Raw genomic sequence first — 27,864 nt, forward strand, 5'->3', positions numbered from 1 at the left:
CTTGTAGATATTTTCTGACATTTCATCGTTTTTTTTTATAATGGTTTGAAAGGGATGTTGTAATCGTTATCAGAGGCTTTATTTTCAGAAGTGGTGGTTAGATGAGAAATGTATGTTTTCACAGTTCTCACGCATTTGCTTTCGAATATTTTTGTTGATGTGATGAGTCAGCGTTCGATCTAATTAAGAGTTGTATGGTTTTGTTTTTTTTCCACAATACTTTTACAGGATAAGGTTTCTTGCAACAATTAGAAAATTGTTTGATGTCCTATAATATAAGAAACAATTACTTATAAATAATGTCGACAATGTTACTTATATGCTACACTATCTCTCCCCTCCAACAACTCTATTTATAGATATAGGAGTAGGAGCAGATCAATTCTAAACATTTCCCTTTCTTCTATAAAGTTTCTCACAACCAAAAAATTTCATTATCAAACAAAAAAATAAAACTTGAATTAGTTTGTTTTTTACAGCAATGAGCACTAGTAAATATATCAGTTTACTGTTGTTACTCATTACTTTGGCCTGCATTGGGGTTTCCGCCAAGAAGCATTCGTCAAGGCCTAGATTAAGCAGAAACGATTTTCCTGAAGATTTCATTTTCGGATCTGCAACTTCTGCTTATCAGGTTTGTTTGCTTCTTTTATATTTTACTTATTCCCTTCTTTTGAATCTTCTTCTTCTATTTTGTCTTTGTTTTGGTTAATTTTTTATGGATTCTGCAGTGTGAAGGTGCTGCTCACGAAGATGGTAGAGGTCCAAGTATCTGGGACTACTTCTCTGAAAATTTCCCAGGTTTCTCTTTTGGATCTCTTTATACATTCAAGACTTTAAATTGTTGGAATTTGGTTTATGTTTATGAATCTGCTTTTAATCTTTGTGTTCATAGCAAACATGGATTAATATATGACCATTCTTGATACTTCTCTCTTTTTCTTGATATGAAATTAATAATTATTTCAGAGAAGATATTGGATGGTAGTAATGGCTCCATTGCAGATGATTCTTACAACCTTTACAAGGTATTATATTGTCTTCTTCACTCAAAACAAAAGTCAATCACACATCCAACATTACAATTTTTTTTTTTTGTTCTTCATGAAAAAACAGGAAGATGTGAACTTGCTGCATCAAATTGGCTTTGATGCTTACCGGTTCTCGATCTCTTGGTCTCGGATTTTACCTCGTAAGATTATCAATCCGATTAGATCTTTGTAAGAGTTGTTATATATCCATGAGGGAATTAGTAAATGGAGTTCTCATTTTGTGTTTTGTTAGGTGGGACTTTAAAGGGAGGGATCAACCAAGCTGGAATTGACTATTACGACAATTTGATTAATCAACTTCTTTCTAAAGGTAATGTTTCTTTTCTCAGTCTACGCTAAACATTAGTAGAGGACTCTTGCTTGCTTTTTTAATACATGTTGAGGAAATCTTGGGGATGTTATTTTTTTCAAGAGCGCAACATTTAATGTTATTTGTATTGTTGTACATGTGATAGGAGTGAAGCCATATGTCACACTCTTTCACTGGGATTTACCTCAGGCACTTGAAGATGCTTACGGTGGCTTCCTAGGAGCTGAGATTGTGTAAGTTTTATTTAGTTAACATCTCTATATGATAAGATCATGACATTGCAAAGATATTAAGAATGAGTTTTTGTTGTTGTTGTAATCTTTTGGTAATGACATAGGGATGATTTCCGAGACTATGCAGACCTTTGTTTCCTGAAGTTTGGAGATAGAGTGAAGCAGTGGATGACACTTAACGAGCCATATACAGTAGTACATGAAGGTTATATAACAGGTCAAAAGGCACCTGGAAGATGTTCCAATTTCACTAAACCTGATTGTACCGGGGGTGATGCAGCCACCGAGCCTTACATTGTCGGCCATAACTTCCTCCTCGCTCATGGAGCTGCCGTCAAAGTCTACAGAGAAAAGTACCAGGTATGTTTTCTCTATTCATGATTTACACTTTGATAGTTTGTTTGTTTGTTTGTGTTTGCCTTTGATTTTATATTTATGTGTTCTTTTGCTTTCCCAAAAGGTCTCAACATATCTATCATCTTAACAAAAGATTTAACTGTAAAATGAAAAAAGACAAACTCAATCAAAAGACTTTCTTCCCGCTTGCGTTTTATATTTTCAAATTATCTATAAAAGAAATGATTCTTAAATCTGATTTACTCAATTGTGCACATTGTCTTGTTTGGACCCTGCTCTGTTTTTACTCTGTTTCCTATCTGCTCTGCTTCTAGTCTGTTCTGTTTTTAGTTTTTACTCTGTTCTTGGTCTGCTCTGTTTTTATTCTGTCTTCCGGTCTGCTCTGTATTTATTCTGTCTTCCTGTCTGCTCTATCTATTCTCTATTTCCGCTCTTGCCTGTTTGCTTACCGTCATAGATGATTGAGTCTACAGGAAACTCAGAAAGGTGAAATCGGAATAGCATTGAACACAGTATGGCACTACCCTTATTCAGAGTCATATGCTGACCAGTTAGCTGCGGCTCGAGCCACAGCCTTCACCTTCGACTACTTCATGGAGCCAATTGTCTACGGTAGATACCCAATCGAAATGGTGAGCCATGTTAAAGACGGCCGTCTACCTACATTCACTCCAGAAGAGTCCGAAATGCTCAAAGGATCATATGATTTCGTAGGCCTTAACTATTACTCATCTCTTTACGCGAAAGACGTGCCATGTGCAACTGAAAACATCACCATGTCCACCGATTCTTGCGTCAGCGTCGTAGGTCCGTGAACCATATGGCTTTCCTTGACCTATAAATTGATCGTTTCTCGAATTAATATTGGCATATTCATATTCTATTCTTTCATTTACATCCTCGTATAATTATTATTTTGCATATTGTCTTAGGTGAACGAAATGGCGTGCCTATCGGACCAACGGTATGATTCTTCTATTTAGCTTTGTTTAGTGATCAATCTCCCTATCAAATCAAGATTTTTTTCATGATAGTTTAAGTTAATGATCTTCACTATTTATCCGAAACAATTGTTTAACATGTGTAACGTATATATATAATCTATAATCCATTTCAGGCTGGGTCGGATTGGCTTTTCATTTATCCCGAGGGTATTCGTAATCTCCTACTACATGCAAAAACCAAATACAATGATCCCATCTTGTACATTACAGAAAATGGTAAATCATAGTATTTAATAGATTTTTTTAAAAGAAAAATATCCTCGAGTTTTCTCTAGAAACAGAAACTAATACAGACTAATCTTATCTTATTGTATTGCTGTAGGAGTGGATGAAGCTAATATTGGCAAAATATTTCTTGACGACGATTTGAGAATTGATTACTACGCTCATCATCTTAAGATGGTTAGCGATGCTATCTCGTAAGTCATATTTTCTGATCACATCAATAAACATATCATATCATTAGATATGCCCGGATCGGTATGAATCGTAAACAGAATGTTAGTTTTCTTTATTAGTTCCTGCGTATCATAAACCAAAACTAGATAGGATAACCTTGAAATGTATGTTTTCACTTCACGGCGCAAGCAGATATACTAATAACGTTTGTGGAAATATGTATTTGACATAAAATGTAGGGTCGGGGTGAATGTGAAAGGATATTTCGCGTGGTCGTTGATGGATAATTTTGAATGGGCGGAAGGATACACTGTCCGGTTTGGACTAGTATTTGTGGACTTTGAAGATGGACGTAAGAGGTATCCGAAGAAATCAGCCAAGTGGTTTAGGAAATTGTTAAAGGGAGAGCGTAATGGGACGAAGCAGCAGGTGGCTGCTATTTGATTTGATAAATCACACGAGCCATATTGGTTTATCTATCTAGTCTACTATTCGGTGTCTATACAAATACGTACTGTTTCTTTTCGATATGTACAGAAAATAAACGTTTCAAATAAGAGGTGGTAGCAAGTTGGACATAAATGATCATGCTTTCTCACCAATTATTTTTCATCATCTAGAACTTCTTCTGTTTTGAATTTGATACTTGACTAATGGATTATAATTAGAGCCCACGAGAAAAAAAAACACAGGAAAGACTACGTAGTCTTTGCTCTTTAATTTGTGGTCTACGTAGTCTTTAGAACTTGGAATGACTACATATATATAGGCATGTTGACTCACAAGAAACATAAACTAAACTTTATACCCATAAAAAAAGAAGCATGAAAGTACCCATTATATTTATGTAGAATGTCTAAATGAGTAAAATGTAATTAGGTTTGATTGTTTTGTGCGACTAATTCCTCTTGTTTGTTGTTGAAGGTAATTTACTAATTTGCTACAAACTCCTGATTAAACAGCTTCTGTTCACGTACATGCAATATAATGATATTTTAGAGGTAAAACATCCGTGTTGACAATCGAAAAACATAAAAAAGTCAACACATGCATAGGTCCATTTTTTACTAGTTGTTCTCATCTCGTTCTTGACAACTGGACGTGTCATAAAATTTGTTGAAGTACTTTTTTTTTTAATCTTTCTTAATCATAATTATCCTATTTGCATACGACAATTACCTATACTATTCTATTTTTTTCTAAAAACAATGATTGGTTTTTTTTTCATACAGCTGTTGTTACTAGACTTTGCTCTGGATGTTTGAACTCTGATGCATCTGTTTTGGTTATCAGAATTTGCTTATGGGTGGTTTGTGCGACTTGGATTATAAGTAAATTCATCAGGTGCCAAAAGAAAAACAATCATCGTATATTCGTATTCGTCGATCGTATATATGACCAAAAAAGAAGTGGTGAAGTTGTAAACGAAGTTAAGCACATACATATATGATATAAATTTGGATGATGGTGAAGGGATAAGAGAGAAGATAACAAGATATAGGCCCATCTCATAGCCTCGTATACAAAATATATAATTTCTTAATATGAAAACATGTCACAACTCAGAAGCAGGGGCGGACCCACATAGAAGAAGGTTGGGGCAGTTGCACCCACCAACCTATTAAAAACTAAAAATTTTGCATTAAAATTAAAGTTATATGTGTCAAAATGGTTAAAGTGCCTCCATATAGTGTTTGAGATCATGGGTTCAAACCTAATTTGCTACCTTTTGCCCTCAATTAATTTTTTTTCTGGGTCCGCCCCTGCTCAGAAGCCAATTAATTGTTCTCATCTCTTATTTTCCTCAGTGGAATCTGATAAGGACTTTTCCTCATATCTCTTTTTTCCTCTATTTTTTTGAAAATTATTTGTTCCTTGTATAAAATTATTCTCAAGGGGTAACTAAGTAAGAAGAAAATCTTTGTTGCTGTTTCTAATATGATTCTTACCAGTTACATTCTTAATTTTGGTGCATCTTTTAGTAAGATATCCAAAAAAAATCAGTGCATATATATATGAGAGAGGATTTATTCTAATTAATTACTGATTAAAGTATTATCTTCATTGTCTAAAACATATATTCTGAAAACCTTATTTCTGCGAAGTATCCAGTAAGATTAAAATTGTTAGAGAAACTTAGCAAGATTTTTGGATAAAGATGACACGTACTATTTGTCTATTTACCAAACAAAAAAAAATGTGGACTTACTATATATTACGGCTACGATATTGTTTCCAATAATTAAAAACTGAAACACTAATAACACAAAAAAGATTACACATGACTTAGCATCGCGCACAACACGAAAATTCTAGAAAACAAAGCTAATAAAGTTATAAATCTTTACGTTACACTTGTGAGACTGTAACCGTACCACGACGTACATGCACTCTTCGCAGAATATGTTACTCAGTGAACGTCTCCATGATGTTGACCACATTCAACACCAACACTAATTTACTAACATGCATGTAAATGTAATTAAGTGAACCTGAGCAGTAATCACGGGAATATTCAAAGAAGCCGATGGTGAATGTGAGTAGAGATCACGGGCACATTCAGAGATGACGATGGACAAAAACAACCTCATGAGCTTTTTAGTTGGCAATATCCATATAATGGTCCGAAACTTGGAAAGAAATATCAGGTGATTATAAAAATACTATAAGTTCTATATATCTATCTATATCTAGATATATGTGATATATATGTCCAAACATTTCCACGTAGATGACGTATATCACTTCCTATATGAAAATTCTCTATATAAGAAGAGAATATCTAGTAAATCTAATCACTTAGGAATCTCAATACCCAAATAAAATAGAAAAGAGTGTGTGTGTTTGAGAGAGAGAGAGAGAGAGAGAGAGAGAGAGAGAGAGAGAGAGAGAGAGAGAGAGAGAGAGAGGGATTAAGAAAAAAATGGGTAGGGACCGATCAAGTTTCATCATCATCCTTTCGACCATCTCATTGTTAGCAAATACGATTACTTCTCTAAAACTAGGCCGGCACAGTTTCCCCGATGGTTTCATTTTTGGGACAGCTGCTTCGGCATTTCAGGTAATTTCATCATTTCATGAATAGTAATCTGCTGTGTCATGATTAGCAAATGGCTATGTGATATACTGATATCGATTCTACAACTTTAATCCGTCACAAGGTTAAAGCTGTCAGCTATTCTATTTTCTTTTTTTTTGTTCTGTTATTTTGATAATTTGATTGATATAATAATTATGGAACTCTAATATTTCATAGCTAAATTCAAATTCTCTCAGCGTAACAAATATATTAAAGTGAACTGAAAAAGCTGTTTTAATTACAAAAAAAAAAATACAAAACATGCTCTTTTTGGGTCTTTTTTTTTGGCTATATGCTCTCTCTCTTTTTATAAAAAAAAAAAAAAAATCATAGTGATAACGCTGTTATGAGTTTCAATTTCAACTACGAGAAAAATCAAATATATATAATTTGCTGACGTCTATAGATCTTGACGTTCTGTTTTAATTTGTTCTTCCATTTTTTTCCCACTCAAATGTTCCATTCTTGTCATATAAAATCGAGATTATATAAAGTAGCTTGCATCATCGTACAAACATTATAACAACTATTTGGTTAGGGGACAAAATAATATCTTACGAATTACTTTGCCAAAATCATAATTTATTCTAGCACACAAAAATAAACGAATTACTACTATCTAGTAAAGTTTCTTTCGTAAAAAGTTGTATCATGTTTCGTATCGTTCTTATTTTGTCATTCTAAACTAGCCTTGCAATAACTTAATGTAATTAAAAAACATAAATATAACTGTGCACCATATATATATGTATAGTATGAAGGTGCAACAAACGAAGGTGGCAAATCTCCAACTATATGGGACCACTTCAGCCGCACTTATCCAGGTTTGTCCCAAATTACAGAATCTATCCGACCGATCTAATATATATATTGGTCAATTGAATAATTATTATTTGTGTGAGCTGTTAATGATTATTTTATTAAATATTTGACTGCGTGCAGAAAGGACCAAAATGCATAACGCCGATGTAGCCATTGATTTTTATCATCGTTATAAGGTACTCATCGTTATAACCCCAGCCTACTTTATATAAAACATGCATGCATCTATAATCCATCTTGTTATTTTAAATTTAAATCAAACTATCATACTAAAGGAGTTATTAAATAAATAAGAATCATCTACTTATCTCAAGATTTTGTTTTGGTTATAGTCAATATAATAGTATTGTTACTTATTTGTTCTTTGGTTAATCAATATGTTTGTCTAACACGACAAAAACAAAAATAGGATGACATCAAATTGATGAAGGAGTTAAACATGGATGCTTTTCGATTCTCGATCTCGTGGTCAAGATTAATTCCCAGTAAGTAATTCAACTTTTCTTACTAATTAATTCTTATTTATATATTTGAGTTTTATTTAGGATGTAAACTTTTAATTATTCTATAGGTGGAAAGCTAAAAGATGGAGTAAACAAAGAAGGTGTACAATTCTACAAGGATCTCATCGACGAACTTCTTGCTAATGGTACGATTTTTAATCCACGCATGAATTAAAGTTCTCTCTATTCAAACAAACTAATAAAGGTGTTACTATTTACTCAAAAATAACCAAATTTAATTATAGTATATAGTACTGATGTACGTAATTAACTAATTATGTTGCTGTACTTAGTTTTCTATTATATGGTCTTCATAAACATGCAGACATACAACCTTCGATGACTCTCTATCATTGGGATCACCCACAAACATTGGAAGACGAATACGGTGGTTTCTTGAGCCCTAAAATAGTGTAAGCAAACTAAATGGAAGATACTATAAGTTGTATATTTCCAATTCTCAAAAACTATCACTAATATCGAAATGATTAATTTTAGTTGAATGATTTTGATCAAAACAGGGAAGATTTTCGAGATTTCGCAAGAACTTGTTTCGAAGAGTTTGGAGATAAAGTTAAGATGTGGACAACAATCAATGAACCATATATAATGACCGTTGCGGGTTATGATCAAGGTAACAAGGCTGCAGGACGATGCTCGAAATGGGTAGACGAGAAGTGTCATGCTGGCGACTCGAGTACCGAGCCTTACATTGTTTCACATCATACACTTCTTGCTCATGCCGCTGCAGTAGAAGAATTCCGAAAATGCAAACAGATTTCGCATGACAGCCAAATCGGGATAGTACTGTCACCACGGTGGTTCGAGCCTTATCATTCCAACTCTGTTGATGATATAGAAGCAGCTGAACGCACTCTTGCTTTTGAAATTGGATGGTAAGTTATCTAAACTAAATACTTTAATTATTTTTATAACGTCAATGATATATAAATTTTATTTTCTTGATTCTATATATGTATATATGTATAGGCATCTCGATCCAGTGATTCATGGAGATTATCCAGAAATTGTAAAAAGATACGCAGGAGATAAATTGCCTTCGTTTACTGAGGAACAATCAAAGATGTTGAAAAATTCATCTGATTTTGTCGGAGTAAATTACTATACGGCACGCTTCGCTACTCATATGCCTCATATCGACCCTGAAAAGCCTCGCTTCAAAACTGATCATCATGTCGAATGGAAAAGTACGTATATACTGCTAATTCCTAAAGATTGGTCCATATATATAATAACTCAATTAAAGCTTTAGATGGCCGTATACTTATAAACACCGTTTATAAATTGCTTTGAAACAGTTACCAACCACAGTGGCCACATTATTGGACTTGGGGTATGTACTTAATTCTCTTTCGTAATTAAATGTACTAATTTCTAAATGCGACTTATAATAACAGCCTAATTAATATGACTTTTCTTTCGCAGGAAGAAAGGGGTTTGTTGCTGTCATACCCGGAAGGCTTGCGAAAAGTTTTAAACTACATCAAAGACAAATACAATAACATGCCAGTCTACATCAAAGAAAATGGTTAGCAACATCTTCTGTTAACTTAGAGATTCAGCAAAATTTATTTGTTTTATTAGGAAATTCTGAAATTTTTTTATTGCATAATCTCCGTAACTTCCCCAAGAAAAAAATATTGTCTTAGCACTTGAGATTGATATATTTTCTGTTTTGTGTTTTCTTTTTTCTTGATGCGACTAATTATGTATAACGATGATGACTACCACTAATTTGCAGGAATCAATGACAACGACGATGGTACAAAACCAAGAGAAGAGATTCTTAAGGACACCTTTAGGATTGAATACCATACGACACATTTCGAAGAACTGCACAAAGCTATAGTGTTAGTTCTTGATCTTTCTTACAGTATTTATGTGTTTCTTTTAAATTGATCAAACTTATGATATAAATCATAATATGTTTAATAGGGAAGATGGATGCGACGTAAGAGGATACTACGCATGGTCACTGATGGACAACTTTGAATGGGAACATGGATACACAGCCAGATTTGGTCTTTATTATGTTGACTTTGTCAATGGTCTAAAACGTTATCCAAAAGATTCGGTCAAATGGTTCAAGCGGTTCCTTAAAAGATCGGTCGGAGAGACTAAAGAAGAGGATGAAGCAAAGGAGATGTCATGTAAGAAGTCACGTGCGAAGGTGAATAAGACACTGTATGAGCAATCTGCGGGGTTCTTTGTATCTTTCATGGCGGCGAACCAATCTAGGAGAGAAGAAGAGACAAATCGTTGCTCGTTTGATTATCCTTATAATCATTTTGGTGTTTTGCAAGAGATAGAGAACCCATCGTCATTTTATTGATTTCATGTATCCCTTATTGTTTCTTTTATTTTTCTTTCATCGCTTATGGTTAAATATGTTGTTGTTAAAAATTGGTTTGGTACTTACATATGAAAATATTATTTTTGGAAGCTAATGGGTGGTGGCACGATGCTATAATTTGTGTATATTTTCCTAATTACTTTTCTTTTTTTACGACGTTGTTTCAACTTTTTTCTCTTTGGAAATTTATTAATTGAAACAGGGATCACAATATTAGTTACTGTTATTTTATATTTTCAATGAAACTTTATATAAAAATGATTACATATCTTTGTCATCACATCAGCACGAGATGCTGGAAATATCTCTATATAACCCTATCTAACAAGTGTCTAGTTGTGGCTTTCTTAAAAATCAGACGACAACAGCCGTCACAGAGAATGCTCTCACTAGATTTCTTCTACTTTCTTTTTCGTCAACGATACTTATCGCTTATATAAAACATTGCATCAAAGTTAGAAACGTAATTTACAAAAAGCAGTCCGAGGTAAGAAAAACTAGTGTAATTACACACAAGAAAGAAACCCTTAGGTTAGTACATCTGTACAATGTACATGTAATACAATTCCATGTAAGCCCCTTTCCTTGTCAGTAGAATTTGGTTTCTTCTGTAAGATAGAGCCAACATCGATGACATTCCAAGAAACAAATCGGTCATGAGTCATGGGTATACTAGTCGTGGTGAAGTGTCTTTTCTTCTAATTTTTACAATGTGGCCAAATTATATTGTGACGTATTTTAGACACTCTGTATGTGCTTTTACACGTACACTAATGAAAAATGTAAGACTCAGAAGATTGCCTGAGTAATAAGACCTGGTTCATATCTGTGCATAGGACAGCTTTCGTGGCACTATGGTACTGTCTGTACATTTCCAAAATTGTATTAACCCAATCCATAATACATACATTCGGGTTTATATTGGTAACCATAAAAAAAAAAAAGTGTAAACCGAAACATAAAAAAAAGAAGTGTAAACCGAAACCGAAACAAAAACCGAAACTAATTTAACTAGTGTACCAGAATAGTTGCAGTTAATTAGGGTAAACCGATTTGGATCAGCGGTTCAAAAACCAACAACCAATAAACCGGTTTGGTTAAGTTTCAACCGGCTCCGATAGACTCTCCCACTAAAAAATAGTTTAGAGACGACGGAGATGGCGGTGAGAGAGAAAGCTATGGCGACGTTGCCGAAATTGATTCAAAGCATGAGGAAGGAAGCTCTGAAGCAGCCAAATCTTGTTTTGCCATCTCTCAGACGAGCTTTCTCTCTATACGATCAGATCAATCTCATCGATAACGTTCCTGAGGATCAGCTTCGATTCAGGAGTAAGTAAATCCCCCCTTCCTAATTTGAAAATTTCAGCAATGGAATTTGAATTTTTGGGTATGCAAATGAATTCGATTAGTGGTGGCTTTTTCAGGTTTGATGAGACGAGTTTCAAGGTGAATGGGGTTAAATACGAAGGTAGCTTGCTCTGTGTTGGGAATTTGCTTATGTCATGGAGCCCTCGTAACTTCTCCCAGATCACAACCGATAGGTAGCATCATCTCTCTTTTCTTCAGCTTGTTGAGAAACTAATATGATAAATTAGAGTCAAAGAGAAATAGAAACTGCATAAAGTTTTGATCTTTCATTGTGTTTTAGTGTGAACTTGTATTGTAGCCAGTTCTCTGTTTACTGTGTCATTGCTTAACAAACTTACATATCTATTTCATGGATGCAGCTTGTCAATCTTCCAGACAGTTCGACCAATTCCAGGTACTATTCATTAACATTGCAGTAACCAATTTTACTGTGGTTGAATTGGATTGTTAAGAAACCATAGTATATGTAGGCTTTACACCATGTTGCTAGTGACTAGAAAGTAAAAACCTTTTGCACATATTGGAGTATATCATCACTGGTTTGTGACTTTTTTCCTTTTTTCTGCGATTTTTTTAAACTACAATCCCTAGAGCTCTTGATTGTTGGGTGTGGAAGATACAACCACCCACTGAATCCCCAAGTCCGTCAGTTCATAAAGTCAATTGGCATGAAGCTGGAAATACTTGATTCTGTAAGCTTTATCCTCTTGCTTGGTTCTTTTCAATTCCTTCTTCTGTTTGTTTGTAGTATTTGTCTGTGATTATTAATTTAACGCTCTGTTTTATCCAGAGAAATGCTGCATCAACTTACAACATACTAAATGAGGAAGGCAGGATTGTGGCTGCTGCTTTGCTTCCCTATGGAGTTACATCGTAAGAAACTCAACACCTCTGCTGGAATACTGTAAAACAAACTTTGAACCACTCGAGTCGATCGTCATAGTTGAAACACCAACACTGTCTTTTCTTTTTTTCTTTTCTTTTTTGGGGTCAAACACTGTATTTTTACTGTAAATAAAGATGCTTCACTCAAAACTTTTGCTAGAGAATCAAAATGTCCATCGTTATCTGCTCAGGATAACAGCATTATTGAAACTTTCCTTGTTCACAGCTTAAACTTGGTTGAGCGTTATCTGAATAATAGAAGATACTTTCCTGCTTTATTTCATTGTTTACATGATTTTTCATCCAAGAACACATTGAACTCAGTAAAGAACCTAAACCACAAGCACTTCTGTGACTAGCATAAAAGATACTGAAAAACAAATGTTGAGTTTTCTTTGATACGCCTTGCTTCTAACCATGGTACTACTCTCTCGATGCCTTTGCTCAACTTATATACTAAATAGCTAGTTAGACTTTCAACTTATTCTTAACTGTTGAACTGATATTTCGTTTTCTCGGCAAAAGATCATCATCATCTTGCGGTGATACTTAGCTGAGAAGATCATTCGAGCTGGTAAAGTGGTTAGAACTCAGCGAGTACTCTTTTATGAGTTTGGAGAAGAAAGAATCTTCTCTCTGTAGCAGTTTTGCAGGTGAGTCAAACTCTGCGATTCGCCCTGCTCATGAAAAAGTGATTTAAAACTCGTTGCTATGTGTGTGAATGTATGTAAAAACACACGTATATTGTTCTTACCATCACTCAGAACCAGAACAAGATCACTCTCAATCACTGTGTGGATTCTGTGTGCTATAGTCACCACTGTTCGATCTTTAAACTCTTGACTGATGATCTTTTGTATCACACCATCTGTTGCAGAATCAACTGAAGCTGTGGCTTCATCAAGCACCAGAATGTTGCATTTCTTCAACAACACCCTTCCAAGACAGACCAACTGTCTTTGCCCTACGCTCCAATTTTCTCCATTTTCAACCACTGTTACATACATTCAAGAATCTTAGTTTTCATTGTCCTGGAAACATTTTTCCTCATAAAGATTGCAGAATACTCACCTGTAGCATCCAGCTTCTCATTCTTTGCACGAATAATATCTCCCAATTGGCATTTATCTAGAGCCTAAATACCACCTTGTATTAGAATATTTGTCAAAGTAAATCAGAGAAGAATTACACAGAGTTTTGCAGGTTTCTTACCTCCCATATTTCGTTATCAGTGTACTGAGCTAGAGGGTCTAGATTCAATCTGATTGTTCCATCAAATAGTGCTGGATCTTGAGGAATAATCCCAAGCCTAGATCTCAGGTCATGTAGACCTATCTTGGTTATATCCACATTATCAATAACTATGGTTCCTTGACTTGGCTCTACAATCCTAAATAACGCCTGAATTAAAGTTGATTTTCCGCTTCCTGTTCTTCCTACAACTCCAATCTTTTTTCCTCCTGGAAACTCACAGGTGATGTTCTTCAAGACAGCTGGGAAATGTTCTGCATAGCGGACCTGGAACAAAGACATCTCAGGATTGAGAATCTTGATTACATCTGTTTCTATGAACTTGGTTCTGCATTTCACAGTCATATGCTCAAGAAATATGTTTTTAGCATCTACTTTGTTATTTACCTGTAGGTCTCTGAAGACGATTGATCCTACGTTTGGCCAGTTATCATGAGGTCTGTGATCATTAATTACTAGAGGTGCTTCACTGGGGATTTTGGAGTACTGAAGAATTCTTTCTACAGAAATCATCTTGTTTTCTGCATTGCATATGTTCCATATCACTGTGGCTTGTAGAACATTCAGACTTAAGCCATATGTGACCCCAAGACCAGCAATACCTGTCAGAAAAGGTGAACATGAGTTTGAGTTCTGATCCCATTAGCAAAAGTATTTACTATTTTATGATGTACGAAACTTACTTGGATTGATGACACCTTCAGGGAGAGTCACAAGTAACACCAAAGAAAAAGCAAAGACAAAATGAGACAGCAAATTCAACCGGAAGGAAAGCCACTCCATTGCTGATGCAACATGGAACCATGGCCTTGAATGGTTATCTATTAGAATAAGGTTTGAGCTAATGAAGCGATCTTGTTGATCAAAAGCACGTATTGTTGTTGCACCAGCAAGCGATTCAGCGAAATGGTGGAGGATTGGAGCTCTTTCTACTCCCGACATGCGCGACAGTTCTCTTGCTGCTGGTGTGTAATATCTCTGAAGAAAACACGAGAAAAAAAAAGTAAGCAAGAATTGTTGTATCATTGTCAAGAAGTTGGATTTTTTTTTCTCTCTTACTTGGTAAAACACGCAGGCTACTGCTACTGGAAGGAAGATGACACAAACTTGCCAAGCAACTTGCGACATGACGAAGATGGTTCCAACAATCTGAATGATAGAAAAAGCACACCAACCTAGTTTGACTGCCATTTCCAAATCCAGGACACTTTGATCTGTGGATGCCTATTATAAAACATGAAAAAACCAAGTTATTTTCAGTCTTGATTCAGTAAAAAAGAAAAAACCATGTTTTTTGTTGGATTGATTCTGGTACTTTACCCGGTTCAAGATTCTTCCTGTTGGAGTTGAATCGAAAAATGACATGGGAGCTCTGAAAATGCTGCAGAGCATCCTTGAGAAGAACGTCTCTGCTGTTAAAAGTCCACCTATCGCGACTAGAATAGTCCGTGCTAAAACACAAAGTGAACTTCCTGCAGCAAGAAGTGCATAAACAAGTAAAATCCGATCCATTCTTAACTTTGGTGCGGATTCAGCAGTTGGAGGAGCAGTCCATGCCATCCAGTAATTGCTAGCAATCTGTAGCATTTGGAAGCAAGACTGAGCCAATATTATGAGTGGCACAAGCAATCCGCCTTTTACAGTTGTTAAATATGCCATGTAAACTTCTTTGCCAATTACTCCTTTCTCTGTTTCTTCATCTTGCACTAACTTTGCTTCTTTCTTTTTATTTTCTGTTGAGATGTTATGCTCGGAGTCACACTGTGTCTGTAGACTCTCTGAAATTGATGTTGTGTCATCGTTTGATTTCTCTTTGAAGTTTCTGCTTGATTTTTCAATTGATAGGATTGAGTCTAGTGCTTCGTTATGAGCTCCTACAAGAACTTCAAAGCCTAAATTTTGTTTTAGAAGCTCTTCGAATTTGCCTGCTTGCAGCACTCTTCCGTTTTGCATCACCTGTTATAGAGTACAAACACTAATGTTAATGAAAACTACAGCTTCTTTTGCATTTTCTTATGACCAATGGTTGTTTCTCTTACCAGGATGAGATCTGCTGCTGGTAGAAACTCAACTTGATGGGTAACGTAAAGTACAGTTTTATCTTTCAGTATCCCCATTAAGCAGTCCTGCAAAACCAGTAGAAAAAGAACATTGTCAACTGTGGCGTTTTAAGAGCCAAAGGATCAAAGATTAAAAAAAATTTCGTGAACATTATTATACTTCAAAGAGTTGTCTTCCTGTATGAGCGTCAACAGCACTAAAAGGATCATCCAGTAGATATATATCAGCATTCTGATAAACCGCTCGAGCAATCTGTATCCTTTGCTTCTGACCTCCACTCATGTTTATCCCTCTCTCTCCAATCTCTGTCAAGTCTCCATTAGAGAAAAGCTCAAAGTCCTTTATCAAAGCACATGCTTTAACAGTTCTCTCATACTTCTCGCTTTCATAAATGCTTCCAAACAAAATGTTATCTCTTATAGTCCCGCTTAGTATCCATGGAGATTGAGGAACATAAGCTTGTTTACCACTGACTCTGACTGTTCCTTTCAGCTTCTGAATCTCCCCTAAGATTGATGAGAGTAAGCTTGATTTCCCTGATCCTACAGCTCCACAAACCGCCACTTTCATTCCGCTTTTCACTTTCAGTTCTATCTCATCAAGAGTCGGTCTGCTTGGCTCAGGTTCCCAACTGAATGCTCCATTTTCTATTTCAACGCTTAATTCTGAACGATCATTTGAGGAATACTCGACTGCATCCTTCTGAGTCTCGCTTTGTTGAAGGTAAGAAGCTATTCTATCTGCAGAAACCTTGCACTGAACAAGCGCTGAGAGAAGATCAGGTAAACCGAAGATCGGACTTTGTAACATTTGAAACGTTGCAAGAGCAGACAAGACCGCACCAGATGTAAGCTTCATTCCCATTAGCATACAAGTAACAAAAGTCACCACAGAGATCAATGAAGGAGCTCCCCAAAGGATGAAAGTAGTGAAGGCTTGTAACCTCAAAGACTTCCATAAACAATCATACTCTTTCTTTCTTAATGTTTTAACCTTGTCAAGAAATTGGTTATCCCATGCCTGAAGCTTCAGAATCTTCATGTTTTTAAGAATCTCTGAAGTTGCTTTCATTCTATCATCTTTGGCATTCATGATATCTGATTGGTAGTTTCTCTGAAGCCTTGTCAGGGGGTAATTGCAAGCCATCACCATTAAAGTTGTGACCAATGCAGCTAAAGCTCCAAGTCCCAGATGTTTTTGCAAGATATAAATCGCCGAGAAAATCTGTATAGGTAACATCCATATGGTGTTTACATACCAAATGAAATCAGTGATTCTTTGAACATCTACACTCATGTAGTTGATGATCTCTCCGCTTGTGTGGCTTTGCCGAGATTGACTTGATAAAAGTAATCCTTTTTGGTATATATGAGATATCAAAGCTGCTCGAAGACGTAGTCCTAGCTGACGAGCTCCAAAGATCCATTGTCTTTGAGTAACTGTCTCAACGATTTTCGCACTTAAAAACCCGAGTGCAAGAAGGTAACCATGGTTTAAGCTCTGGGATTGTTTCTCACTTAGAAACTCTACAAAGTCATTGATGAGATATGGTCCAATGTAAGCTGTGCTCGCGTTTACAACTGCGAATACCGCGTTGATGGCAGCTTTCCTCCAGACATAGCGAAGAACCGAGTTATAGAAGAAAGCATTTCCAGGTCCTTCTTTTTCTTTGGTGATTTTCAGTTTCTGGTCAAAGGCATGAGAGCAAAATCGAGCAGAGTCTTTCACATCGATATCTGGTACATCGTCTTTTTCAAGAGGTCTCTTGTATCCGAGGGAGAACAAAGGGTTGATCCATGAGAAAGTGATGCGTTGGAAGACAGTAGCGTTTCCATATGGTGAAGTAGAAGAAGAAGAAGAATCTTTCTTGTCCTGCTCAGTTTCGCCACCAAGTAGTAGCGGCTCTGTGATTCCGCTGGATTCAAGAAGACGGAAACCTGTTTGCCCTCTGATTGAAATAGCCAGCAAGAACAATGATGCAAGAAGACCAGTCAAGTCTACATAATCCTGAAACCCGAGAGGCTTGTGTTTCGCGGTTATGAAATGAGCATCAAAGGCAAAGGATAAGATGAAACTACAGAGCCACCAGGATCTTAACGTCCAAGGAAACTTAACAAGCCTCTTTTCTCTGATCTTCACCACAGAAAGAGAAACAATCAACCACGAGAAAGCCTGCGAAATCTCAGCGGAGAAGACAGAAACAGAGGAATCACACCGTGACACAACGCTGTCTCGAAAAAGCAAAAGCAAGATAAAGCAATGAGTCCCTAAGATCGAAACAGAGCAGATAAGAGCTACGTTATAAGAGAAGCTCTGCTTCACGGTTATGCTCTGCTTCTTCAAGTCTTCTTCTACATCATTATATCCTCGGTTTCTCACTACACCAAACCATTTCAGTGCCAAATGAGTAACAAAGAAAGCAAGGAAGGCCACTTGCATAGCGATGCTTATACGTTCCTTCAAGCAAAGCGAGTTTTGTTGCAACCATTGCGTTCTCAAGAGATGAAAACCCGTTTCTGCTGCTCATATTAAAGCAAACACAATCAGGTAAAAAGACGAAAAGATTGAAGGCATAAAGTTTCTAAATTTTCGTGTGAAAGATATCAACTTTACCTGCGGAACCAAGGAGCTTGAACATAGCTTCTTCTTGGTTTTAAGAAGACACGTCTACGCACCGAGAGTCTTAGTAAGAGGCACTAGAGATGATTGGAGACAATCAAGTTCATGCTTTGTTTTCAGATAGAGTTGCAGAAACTTGTTATGTGTGTAAGAGAGAAAGAGAGAGCTAGTGAGACAAGTATTGAGTTTATAGTGAAAAGTGACGCCAGCGCTACAAAACAAAACAAAAACCTTTCATTGAATGATTGATATGCTTGAGAGCTTTGGAGAAAAACAAATTGAATTCTCTTATTAATTAACTCGACGCCCTAAAAAATTAATTTTTAAAAACCTATATCTCTAAAACGATCATCTTTCTTAGTAGTATTGTTTTGAAAACGTGACTTTTCAAATCAATTAAAAAAAAATCAAAATCAAAATCTAGTTTTTTTTGTTATCAATAGCATGCATTGTGGTAACCGGTGAGGGTTTGATGACTGTACTAAACACTATGATTGCCATAAAGTATGACATAACTAATGATTACCATAACGGCATAACCTATGACATAATGAGTATAATTAAGGAGTTTAGATTAGATAAAACCTGTAAAATTGTTTAGCGAAATATATAGTTGGAATAAAGTTAATATTGGAGAGACTCTCAACAATATTGATGAGCTGAATTCTAAATGAGTTGAATAATGATGTGGTCACTGTACTAGAAACATCAATGGTGTGGCCTTGAATAACATTAATCAGGTCTAAAGTTTTTCTGCTTTCCCAGCCATACGCACGTACCAGGCCATGCAAGTCGATCGTGTTACATATATACATACAACGTAAATATAATCTCGTACGCGTGTGTAAATATTGTATTTATGAAAAGAATATACAACGTAACAATCAATATTAGGGAAAGATAGTGAAATCGTTGAACTAGAAACACATGTTACTTCGTAGAATTAATTTTGATTAGAATTTGGTATTTATAGAAAGTTTTGCTGTTTAGCGTAAGGATGCATACGTACGTGTCAGATTCGTAGAATATGAGTAATTTCCTTATACGAAAGAAAGTTAGGCTTGATACTTTTGGAAATGAGCGAGTGAGAGAGATTCCAATTCGATTTGATCCCAATGCATGCTGTCCTTTGCGACGATATTGTAGGTGGTTGGGACCATACATACATATAAGCGACTACTGCGATGGCGATGTTACACAAACACAAGATGTACCCTTCAACTGTTTATACCAATAATATATAATAGACTTGATCGGTTGATCCGATACTATCCTCAAATCATCATCAACGTCACCATATACCCCAGTTAGGGTTGTTCGAGCTCTTTGAAAAGTTCAAAGAAAAAAGGGTATATATACAGAAATAAATAAAAAGCTATAATAAACTTTTCTTCTAATTATGTGATTAATTAAATACCCTTTTCTATATGATTTTTTGTTGGTTGATATATAGATTCTACTTGCCATAATATTTTCTTAAATTGCTATGTTTAGTTATTTTCTTAGCTTTGATAGAAGTGATATAAAGTTTAAACAAAAAAAAAAAAGAAAAAGACAGAAAATGATATCCAATCTTTGTTTGCCGCGAGTCCCACCGTGAGAGTCAATCACTCCCACTAATTGTTGCATTTGCATGCAAGCGTGGAAAGCATCGAGTCCACTCATCAGTTCCCTTAATAAAATATTTTGACCTCCTAATATCAATTGTTAATTAGTTACTTTAACTCTGAAACTAATATATATGTATGAAGTGTTGTTAACTTACAGCCTACAGGATTGTTAAACAAAAGGTATTTATAAGAATATACACACATATACGTATGCAAGATTCATATAAAAAATGAAGCAACACGTTGACGATCAAAGGGTATGAGTCATTATTTATATATGTCGATGTCTTTTGTTGGTCCATAAAATTGGCTGCTGACCAAAATATTCCTCCATCGAAATACGTACTACCGATAAAGGTTTTCTTGACAGAAGCGTTTCCAATATTGATGTGACGGGTTTAAACCGGTCTCTTACTAGAGCCGGATGGAACCGGTTTTGGTCTTAGAACCGTTTGAAAATACGCTGTGTTTTGTCCAAAGTAGGTATAGGAGTTCGGATTTAAGCTTCTTTTTAATTCGCATCATTTATATAAAGATAATTTAATCAATCGTTTGGATTTTATAACTATTTGGTTTGGATTCGACTAAATACAAATACATGTTATAAGATGACATAAAATTGTTTGTAATGATAACAAAGTTACAAGTGAAATGTCTTGTCCTCATACGCTTATGTTAGTGATTTCCATGTGAGTTTCTTGGCGGTTTCGGTCCTTTTCTCTTATAATGTTTAGATGCGTCATCAGCTTGCTTTTTCCTTTAACTTTGCAAAAATACAAAACCATAAAGAGCTAAAAAAAGAAAAAGGTACATTAGAAAAAGACCAACCTCAATTAATTAAAATGCTAAAGTCCGTGATAATATAGATAGCAACCCATATATAAGAACAATTCACGACACTTCAGTTTATTGCATCCATCTAAATGAGACTAATCCCTTAGATTTATTTAAGGCCCCAGAGGAGCCGTATGAGGCGAAGGATTTAAGATTGTACTTACTCTGACTAATACTATATTCCTAAGTGCATATTATTAGTACTCTATTGCATAGAACGTGGATAAGCAAACAAATTAAAGCTAAGGTATTCATCCATTTGACTGTTACGTGTGGGGGTTTTGGGTTTGGGCCTTGCTGGTATGAGCAAAACTTGAGATTAGATACATTCATAAATCAGATGAAAGCGCATCAACTTTTTGGATACACCTGTTTCCTTATTTATAAGGTGAAAACAAGATGTTAGATCACGTTTGAAAAAACAAGGCTAGGCTACGCGTCGAGATTATTTGTTGCTGAATAAAAATAGATCACACCGGCAGGAACAAACACTAGATTCGCAGAATCTAAACACAGATTGAACAAACTTCTAAGCATTGATTGGCGTATTTGGGCAACTTTTAAGTGAATCTTTGAGAAGACTCATCATTATAGTTTTTTGCTGAGAAGAAAAGTGCAACTGTGCAAGTCAAGAAATAGTTTAAAGAAAGAGATTCACTTGCAGGCTCGTGACTGTCGGTTGATTCAAGGTTATCCATGATCTGCGTCATATTGCCACTTAAGCATATATATATTCCCTTTTCTCAAGGGACGTCCGTTCATATCGCCGCCATAAGAAGACAACCGTTTTTGCGAAAACCTCAATTTCTGATATTGTTGCTTTTTGTATTTGGAACTCGTTAAAATTGACATACGGTTTCGAAATTTTCATATTCTTACTATAGTTTCCATATTTTATAAACAAACTAGGTTTATTATCTGTATTATAATCCCTTTTTCCTTATTTTGTGTTATTTAAACCTAGAATATCGTGTTAATGTTACAATCATTAGACACTATAACTAATTAATACATAAATTAATTCCAAAGTACTTCCCTATTGTCTTTCCTATTTAACCTTCTTTTTTTTTTTTTGGCTATATGGTAAATATTTTATTGAAATGAAAATAGTTTGGGTTTCTATTTAACCTACATTTATATATCTTCAATCCAATAACGAACTATAGGTTGCTTGCGTGAGGGAGAGGTAGATTTGGAAGGGAGGTAACGTCAAGTTCTAAGATTAAAATTAAACGTAAGATAAAAAGCGACACATTATAAAAGCAATTACGAAAAGAGAAATGAGCACGTAATATCTTGTGTTGTTAAAACCATTTTTATTTTAAATTCTATGTCGTATACAAACAAGAAGTTCTTATTAGAGTAAACAAGTACCTGGCTTAGCTAATGAGTCTCTGACAGGTCATAGGCATTGAGTAAACAGAGAATTCGAGATTAGAGAGCTACGTTACTCGTCGAGATTCTTTGTTGCTGAACAAATCGATCACACCGGCCGGAAAAAGCAGTGAGAGCAGAGGATTCGCCGGCGGTAACGGCGGAATCTCAGCTCTACACAACGGACACTTGGACATTTCACCTAGCCATGTATCTATGTGTCAAGAAACCCAACTTTGTATGAATGATTTCTTAGTTTATTCCATCGGAGGCTGAAGCCTTTATATACAACATGTGTTAATTAACCTAAGTACTTACATCTATTTGCACAAAGGTACTTAGACTATATAAGATATACACATGATACTATATCCTCCTCAATACCCCCCCTCAAGTTGGAGTATGGAGGTCACAAATACCCAACTTGGGAGTAATATCTTCAAACTCTTTGCGTCCAAGAGCCTTTGTAAGAATATCGGCAAGTTGCACCCGTGTAGAAACGTATTGAGGAGCAATCACACCTTTAACAATCTCATCCCGGATGAAGTGACAATCCGACTCAATATGTTTCGTCCGTTCATGAAAAACCGGATTTTTACTAATATGTATAGCAGATTGGTTGTCGCAGTGGAGAGGAATCGGGTAAGAACAATCCACACCAAGAGCCATGAGTAATTCCCGCAGCCATAGAAGCTCACAAACCGTTTCGGACATCGCACGATATTCCGACTCAGCCGAGGATCGAGAAACAACCTCTTGTTTCCTTGTTTTCCAAGAAACGGGAGAGCCACCAAGTTGAATGAACCATGCCGTGAGGGAGCGACGAGTACGAAGACAGCCAGCATAGTCAGCATCACACCAAGCAGTGATGCGAAGATCAGAATGAGCACGCAGAAGTATCCCTTGACCCGGATTATTCTTGAGATAACGAACCACACGAAGTGCAGCTTCCCAATGAGCTTCCTTAGGAGCATGCATGAACTGAGAAAGCATGTGAATCGCATAGGACAAATCGGGACGAGTAACAGCAAGATATATAAGGCGTCCCACCAACCGTCGATATGGGAAAGGATCCGGGAGTGTATCCCCACCAGCCAAGGCAAGCTTATGATCTTGTTCAATAGGATGAGAAACAGGTTTAGCGCCAAGTAAACCCACGTCTGAAATGATATCGAGAGTATACTTGCGTTGACACAAATACATACCCGTCGAATTACGTGCAACCTCAATCCCTAAGAAATACTTGGAGACACCGAGGTCCTTCATGTGAAACCAAGAACTTAAATACGATTTGAAACCATTGATCACCATAAGAGAACTCCCGGTAACAATCAAATCGTCCACATACACCAGAACGTACAAACTAACCTCTCCATTGGTATAAGTAAACAGCGAGTAATCCTTGACGCATTGTTGAAAACCATATTCTTTCAAAGCCACTGAAAGCTTGTCAAACCAACAACGAGGAGCCTGACGAAGACCGTATAAAGACTTATGTAAGCGACACACCTGTGTCTTATCAGCAGTACGAAACCCAGGGGGAAATTGTATAAACACCTCTTCAGCTAAGTCCCCATGTAAAAAAGCATTGTGGACATCCATCTGATGAACTTCCCAATCCCGAGACACTGCAACTTCAAGAAAAGTACGAACCGTAGTCATCTTACACACGGGTGCAAATGTCTCCTCATAATCTAAACCCTCGGTTTGATTATTTCCAAGTACAACCAACCTCGCCTTATGTCTCTCAAGTGTACCATCAGAACGATATTTCAATGTAAAAACCCACTTGCAGCCCAAAGCTTTCTTCCCGGGAGGTAGAGTCTCAATAGTCCATGTACCTCTATCCTCTAAAGCTTCAATCTCTCCACGTACTGCATTCCTCCAATTTTCGTCCAAAATAGCCTCGCCAAACGTCTTTGGAATAACACCTGCGGTAATAGCAGCCAAAAACGCCCTATGATTGTGCGAAAAATTGGAACAATCGACGTAGAAACCAATCGGATACCAACTCGAATCTGTAAAATCACCATCAGTCGCTGCAACTGTCGTGTTCACCACATAATCACGAAGTTTGGCTGGGACAAATTTCTGTCTACAGCCGCGACCCATGTTCTCCTCTTGTTCAGCAGAATCATGACCAGACCCACTCTCGTCCATGATTTCAGAATCCGAGCTAGTAACCGGAGACAAAGGAGAGGGAGAAGCGATGGTCGGAGAAGATGGAGTAGGTGACACGACCAGCGAGTCAGTTTCTGCAATTTCCGAAGAAGAAGAAATCACCACTGCAGGCGACGAATCATCATCAACAGAAGCGAGAGGAGAGGTCGTAAAGGTTTGAGCGGGAGGAAGTAATGGGGATAGTTCATCCTCACAATCGTCATCGTCACAAAAACGAGAATGCAAACTTGGAGAAGACAAAGAGAGAGACGTCGTTGGTGTATCAGTAGCATATGGAAAATCCGATTCCAAAAAAATAACATCCCGAGACACCGAGATGACACCACTGTCAAGGTTATACACCTTCCATCCCTTCTTCCCAAAAGGATAGCCAATAAAAATCGATCTATTACTCCGAGAAGCAAACTTATCACCATCTCGACGTTGATCATGGACGTAACATAGGCAGCCAAAAACCCGCAAATGATTCATTGGAGGAGAACGAGTATAGAGCATTTCAAATGGAGTTTTACCATTGAGAACCGCTGTTGGTGTGCGGTTTATTAAATATCCGGCCGTTAGAGCACAAAAGCTCCAAAACTCAACAGGGAGATTAGCTTGAAACCGTAGAGCACGCGCGACGTTCAGTATATGTCTATGTTTGCGCTCGACACGGCCGTTTTGTTGGGGTGTACCAACACAAGAGGTTTCGTGATGAATTCCTCTTTCACGAAAATAGCCACCGAGGCTCAAAAATTCGGATCCATTATCACTCCGAATCGTTTTAACTTTCTTATCAAATTGTCTTTCGACAAGTGAAATAAACTCCCGGAGTGTAGTAGCAGTTTGTGACTTGGCAGGTAACAAATAAATCCATACGGCACGGGAGAAATCATCGACTATGGTTAAAAAAAACCTTGAACCACAAATTGCTGTTGTCCGGTACGGACCCCATAAATCACAATGTACTAATTCAAAAGCCATAGTCGTCTTATTAATACTCAAAGGGAAAGAGTCTCGTGTCTGTTTTGCACGAATACAAACGTCACAAGACTTGAAATCAAAAACAGTCGTACTAGTAGTCTTAGATAGCTGCAACATCTCCAAAGCTTTAGAGGACGGATGACCCAAGCGTCTATGCCACATATCCAATGGTGTTGAATCCGAGATTTGTGTCACCGCTACAGCTTCCACACCTCTAAAAAAATAGAGACCATTCAACTGCTCACCGGCTCCAATCACCGTCTGAGTGATGCGGTCCTGAAGAACACAAAGTCTGTCAGAGAACTGGAATATACAACCCCTATCCCTAGTCAACTGAGAAACCGAGATGAGATGACACTGCAAACCATCCACAAAAAAAACATTTTTCAATGCTAGTTGTGAACCAAGAGAGACCTTTCCCTGTTTAGTAGCAGTACTAAAACGTCCATCAGGGAGCTTAATGAAAACCGGAGCCATATCACAAACCTCAACAAGGTAATCTAAGCTTCCCGTCATGTGATTAGAAGCTCCTGTATCAATAACCCATGATTCGATAAAAAGCTTACCCGAGAGACGATCACCATGACCAGAAGCTCGTTCGGTCAACATCTGCTTCAGAGCTTTCCACTCGTGATCATCCAAGCCAATCAAGCCAACACGGTCGGCATCAGTGATGACTGCATTCGCCTGGAACGTTGGTGTTGGAGCCACAACTTGATTCGCATGAGAAGAGACAGACCGTGAGGAAGAGGAAGTAGGAGCCATTGATGACACACGCCGATCACCATTAGAGCCATTGGAAGGAGCTTGCGGTGTAGGAGGTCCTTTGGAACGAGGACGATCACCCCACCACCAAGGGTAACCAATCTTACGGAAACAATTTTCAGCAAGGTGTCCCTTTCTCCCACAGCTCGTGCACACCGCCGAAGGATCACGAACCACCGTCTGTTGCTGAGCACGAGAAGATGACTGAACCGCAAAACTAACGCCTTCATTACGTTCATCCATACTGCGGCTCGCCTTCTTTGAATCCTCATCTTGTTGAACCACTTGATATGCCTCATCCAAAGAGGGTAAAGGGTCACGAGAGACAAAGATGACTTCACAGCCCCAAAAATATTTTCATCAAGTCCCATAAGAAATTGATGAAGTTTATCTTCTTCTCGTTCTTTGGCTATCTCGTCCGCTGTTTTAGCTCTTTGAAAATCAGCAAGGCTCGTCCATAGCTTAGTAAGTCTGCCATAGTATGCTTCCACGGCTGCTCCCTTTTGTTGGCAATTCGCGAGTTCAGTCTTTAAACGTTGAACCCGTTGGCCATTCTTCACGGAGAAACGCTTTTGTATATGCGTCCATAAGTCAGATGCCACTTCATGATGAGAAAGAGAACTACTGAGATCAGGAGCAATCGTGAGTTTGATCCATGACACCACCATGGCGTTATTTGCCCACCAATCTTCAATATCCTCAGAGTCATCCGCTGGTTTAGGGATCGAACCATCCGCAAAACCAAACTTCTTTCTTGCACGTAAGGCAAGTCGTATGTTGAGTGATCATTCGTCGTAGTTAGGACCTCGCAACTGTGGTTGTGAGATGACTGAGCCTGGATTATCTCCAGAGGAGAGATCATACGGATCAATTCGACGCCGTGTGGACTCAGTCCTTGTTGATCGGTTTTTAGTAACGGAGGACCCATCATCTTCACCCAACATTGTTAAGAAAGTATCACGATAAGAATAGATCTATGATACCTAGGTCAAGAGAAGGAGAATAAAGGGAGAACAGAAGAGTATACAGAGGATCGAATGACCTAAAATTTTAGGTAAAGCTCTGATACCATGTCAAGAAACCCAACTTTGTATGAATGATTTCTTAGTTTATTCCATCGGAGGCTGAAGCCTTTATATACAACATGTGTTAATTAACCTAAGTACTTACATCTATTTGCACAAAGGTACTTAGACTATATAAGATATACACATGATACTATATCCTCCTCAATACTATGCAATCCGCGTGGAAACAGTGTCGGCAAATCGTCAATCGCCTCATCTTCTCACCTTCCTCTGCCTCTTCCAGGCACACGACACAGTACGGCGGAGACGAATGATCTTTCGCAGCCATTCTCCACCTGCTGACCGTGAATGTGCGGTGTCGACGCCATGGACGTGTGATTATGAAAGTGGCAAATCTTAAAAAGAGACGTGTAGAGAAGATAGAGACGGAGGCAACCAAAATAGAAACAGTGATAAGCTCGCAAAATCCAGACACAGATTGAGCTAACATCATCCAGTAATTGACTTGACGAACGAACCAGATAATCTTTATGTGGCATTATGTATATCTCTGTTTTTTTCTTTTTTTTTAAATAAAAATTGTACATCTCTGTTTTCTAAGCTGGAAGAGATGAACGGTCACCATTTGATATTTATAAGAAAGTCGACGGTGGCAATTCTATCTAATTTTAATAATTACAAGACTTGTAACGTCAATGGCCTTGCAAGTTGTAACCAGGTAACTTCTTGGATTTGGAAATATCAATGGGACTTGTGACTAGGTAACTTCTTGGATGTGGAAGCTTGATTTAT

At 37.1% G+C, this 27,864-nt stretch overlaps 5 protein-coding genes across 8 annotated transcripts; 3 read left to right on the forward strand and 2 right to left on the reverse strand.

The window, feature by feature from the left end:
• The first annotated feature begins 356 nt into the window (after positions 1-356).
• On the forward strand, positions 357-3,970 carry LOC17885414 (beta-glucosidase 16). Its single transcript, XM_023783248.1, has 12 exons — positions 357-634; positions 732-801; positions 970-1,028; positions 1,117-1,192; positions 1,285-1,362; positions 1,508-1,595; positions 1,700-1,955; positions 2,426-2,759; positions 2,885-2,916; positions 3,070-3,172; positions 3,279-3,375; positions 3,595-3,970. The coding sequence occupies exons 1-12, from the start codon at positions 482-484 to the stop codon at positions 3,797-3,799; spliced, it is 1,551 nt and encodes a 516-aa protein (XP_023639016.1). The 5' UTR covers positions 357-481; the 3' UTR covers positions 3,800-3,970.
• A 2,270-nt stretch (positions 3,971-6,240) lies between these two features.
• Positions 6,241-10,239, forward strand: LOC17885191 (beta-glucosidase 30). Its single transcript, XM_006290754.2, has 12 exons — positions 6,241-6,416; positions 7,189-7,258; positions 7,377-7,432; positions 7,666-7,741; positions 7,828-7,905; positions 8,085-8,172; positions 8,281-8,655; positions 8,750-8,967; positions 9,079-9,113; positions 9,206-9,308; positions 9,522-9,630; positions 9,716-10,239. The coding sequence occupies exons 1-12, from the start codon at positions 6,279-6,281 to the stop codon at positions 10,110-10,112; spliced, it is 1,743 nt and encodes a 580-aa protein (XP_006290816.1). The 5' UTR covers positions 6,241-6,278; the 3' UTR covers positions 10,113-10,239.
• Positions 10,240-11,262: 1,023 nt separating this feature from the next.
• On the forward strand, positions 11,263-12,662 carry LOC17887267. The gene is made up of 5 exons (XM_023782117.1): positions 11,263-11,466; positions 11,558-11,674; positions 11,861-11,895; positions 12,093-12,193; positions 12,292-12,662. The coding sequence occupies exons 1-5, from the start codon at positions 11,291-11,293 to the stop codon at positions 12,376-12,378; spliced, it is 516 nt and encodes a 171-aa protein (XP_023637885.1). The 5' UTR covers positions 11,263-11,290; the 3' UTR covers positions 12,379-12,662.
• Positions 12,640-18,522, reverse strand: LOC17885793 (ABC transporter C family member 9). 2 transcript variants are annotated; one of them, XM_023782116.1, is made up of 11 exons: positions 18,312-18,522; positions 15,858-18,214; positions 15,677-15,763; positions 14,958-15,593; positions 14,697-14,861; positions 14,321-14,615; positions 14,025-14,239; positions 13,599-13,904; positions 13,458-13,521; positions 13,141-13,380; positions 12,640-13,063 (listed from the first exon to the last, which is right to left on the reverse strand). In XM_023782116.1, the coding sequence occupies exons 1-11, from the start codon at positions 18,334-18,336 to the stop codon at positions 12,936-12,938; spliced, it is 4,518 nt and encodes a 1,505-aa protein (XP_023637884.1). In that variant the 5' UTR covers positions 18,337-18,522; the 3' UTR covers positions 12,640-12,935. The 2 variants fall into 2 exon arrangements, with proteins under 2 accessions (XP_023637884.1, XP_023637883.1); XM_023782115.1 differs by having other exon boundaries at positions 15,858-18,217.
• Positions 18,523-20,485: 1,963 nt separating this feature from the next.
• Positions 20,486-27,772, reverse strand: LOC17886130 (putative RING-H2 finger protein ATL36). Of its 3 annotated transcripts, none has more exons than XR_002833835.1 (3): positions 27,284-27,772; positions 22,136-22,353; positions 20,486-20,690 (listed from the first exon to the last, which is right to left on the reverse strand). XR_002833835.1 is itself a non-coding variant. In XM_006292240.2 (2 exons), the coding sequence occupies exons 1-2, from the start codon at positions 27,563-27,565 to the stop codon at positions 22,204-22,206; spliced, it is 432 nt and encodes a 143-aa protein (XP_006292302.2). In that variant the 5' UTR covers positions 27,566-27,772; the 3' UTR covers positions 22,071-22,203. The 3 variants fall into 3 exon arrangements, 1 of the variants encoding a protein (XP_006292302.2); XR_002833836.1 differs by having other exon boundaries at positions 20,486-20,718; XM_006292240.2 differs by lacking the exon at positions 20,486-20,690 and having other exon boundaries at positions 22,071-22,353.
• Between the last annotated feature and the right edge of the window lie 92 nt (positions 27,773-27,864).

Source organism: Capsella rubella, unplaced genomic scaffold (assembly GCF_000375325.1).
Source record: "Capsella rubella cultivar Monte Gargano unplaced genomic scaffold, Caprub1_0 scaffold_5, whole genome shotgun sequence".
Taxonomy (NCBI): domain Eukaryota; kingdom Viridiplantae; phylum Streptophyta; class Magnoliopsida; order Brassicales; family Brassicaceae; genus Capsella; species Capsella rubella.

Excerpts from the sequence above, each read along its gene's own strand:
- LOC17885414 (XM_023783248.1), top strand. The coding sequence starts at position 482 with ATGAGCACTAGTAAATATATCAGTTTACTGTTGTTACTCATTACTTTG. Across the intron at positions 2,760-2,884 it reads TTCTTGCGTCAGCGTCGTAG|GTGAACGAAATGGCGTGCCT; the intron begins GTCCGTGAACCA and ends ATATTGTCTTAG. Across the intron at positions 3,376-3,594 it reads ATGGTTAGCGATGCTATCTC|GGTCGGGGTGAATGTGAAAG; the intron begins GTAAGTCATATT and ends CATAAAATGTAG.
- LOC17885191 (XM_006290754.2), top strand. The coding sequence starts at position 6,279 with ATGGGTAGGGACCGATCAAGTTTCATCATCATCCTTTCGACCATCTCA. Across the intron at positions 7,433-7,665 it reads ATTTTTATCATCGTTATAAG|GATGACATCAAATTGATGAA; the intron begins GTACTCATCGTT and ends AAACAAAAATAG. Across the intron at positions 8,968-9,078 it reads TCATCATGTCGAATGGAAAA|TTACCAACCACAGTGGCCAC; the intron begins GTACGTATATAC and ends GCTTTGAAACAG.
- LOC17887267 (XM_023782117.1), top strand. The coding sequence starts at position 11,291 with ATGGCGGTGAGAGAGAAAGCTATGGCGACGTTGCCGAAATTGATTCAA. Across the intron at positions 11,467-11,557 it reads CAGCTTCGATTCAGGAGTAA|GTTTGATGAGACGAGTTTCA; the intron begins GTAAATCCCCCC and ends TGGCTTTTTCAG. Across the intron at positions 12,194-12,291 it reads AGCTGGAAATACTTGATTCT|AGAAATGCTGCATCAACTTA; the intron begins GTAAGCTTTATC and ends TGTTTTATCCAG.
- LOC17885793 (XM_023782115.1), bottom strand. The coding sequence starts at position 18,336 with ATGTTCAAGCTCCTTGGTTCCGCAG. Across the intron at positions 15,764-15,857 it reads CAGGAAGACAACTCTTTGAA|GACTGCTTAATGGGGATACT; the intron begins GTATAATAATGT and ends CTGGTTTTGCAG. Across the intron at positions 15,594-15,676 it reads CAGCAGCAGATCTCATCCTG|GTGATGCAAAACGGAAGAGT; the intron begins GTAAGAGAAACA and ends ACTCTATAACAG.
- LOC17886130 (XM_006292240.2), bottom strand. The coding sequence starts at position 27,565 with ATGATGTTAGCTCAATCTGTGTCTGGATTTTGCGAGCTTATCACTGTT. Across the intron at positions 22,354-27,283 it reads ACTGTTTCCACGCGGATTGC|ATAGATACATGGCTAGGTGA; the intron begins ATAGTATTGAGG and ends GTTTCTTGACAC.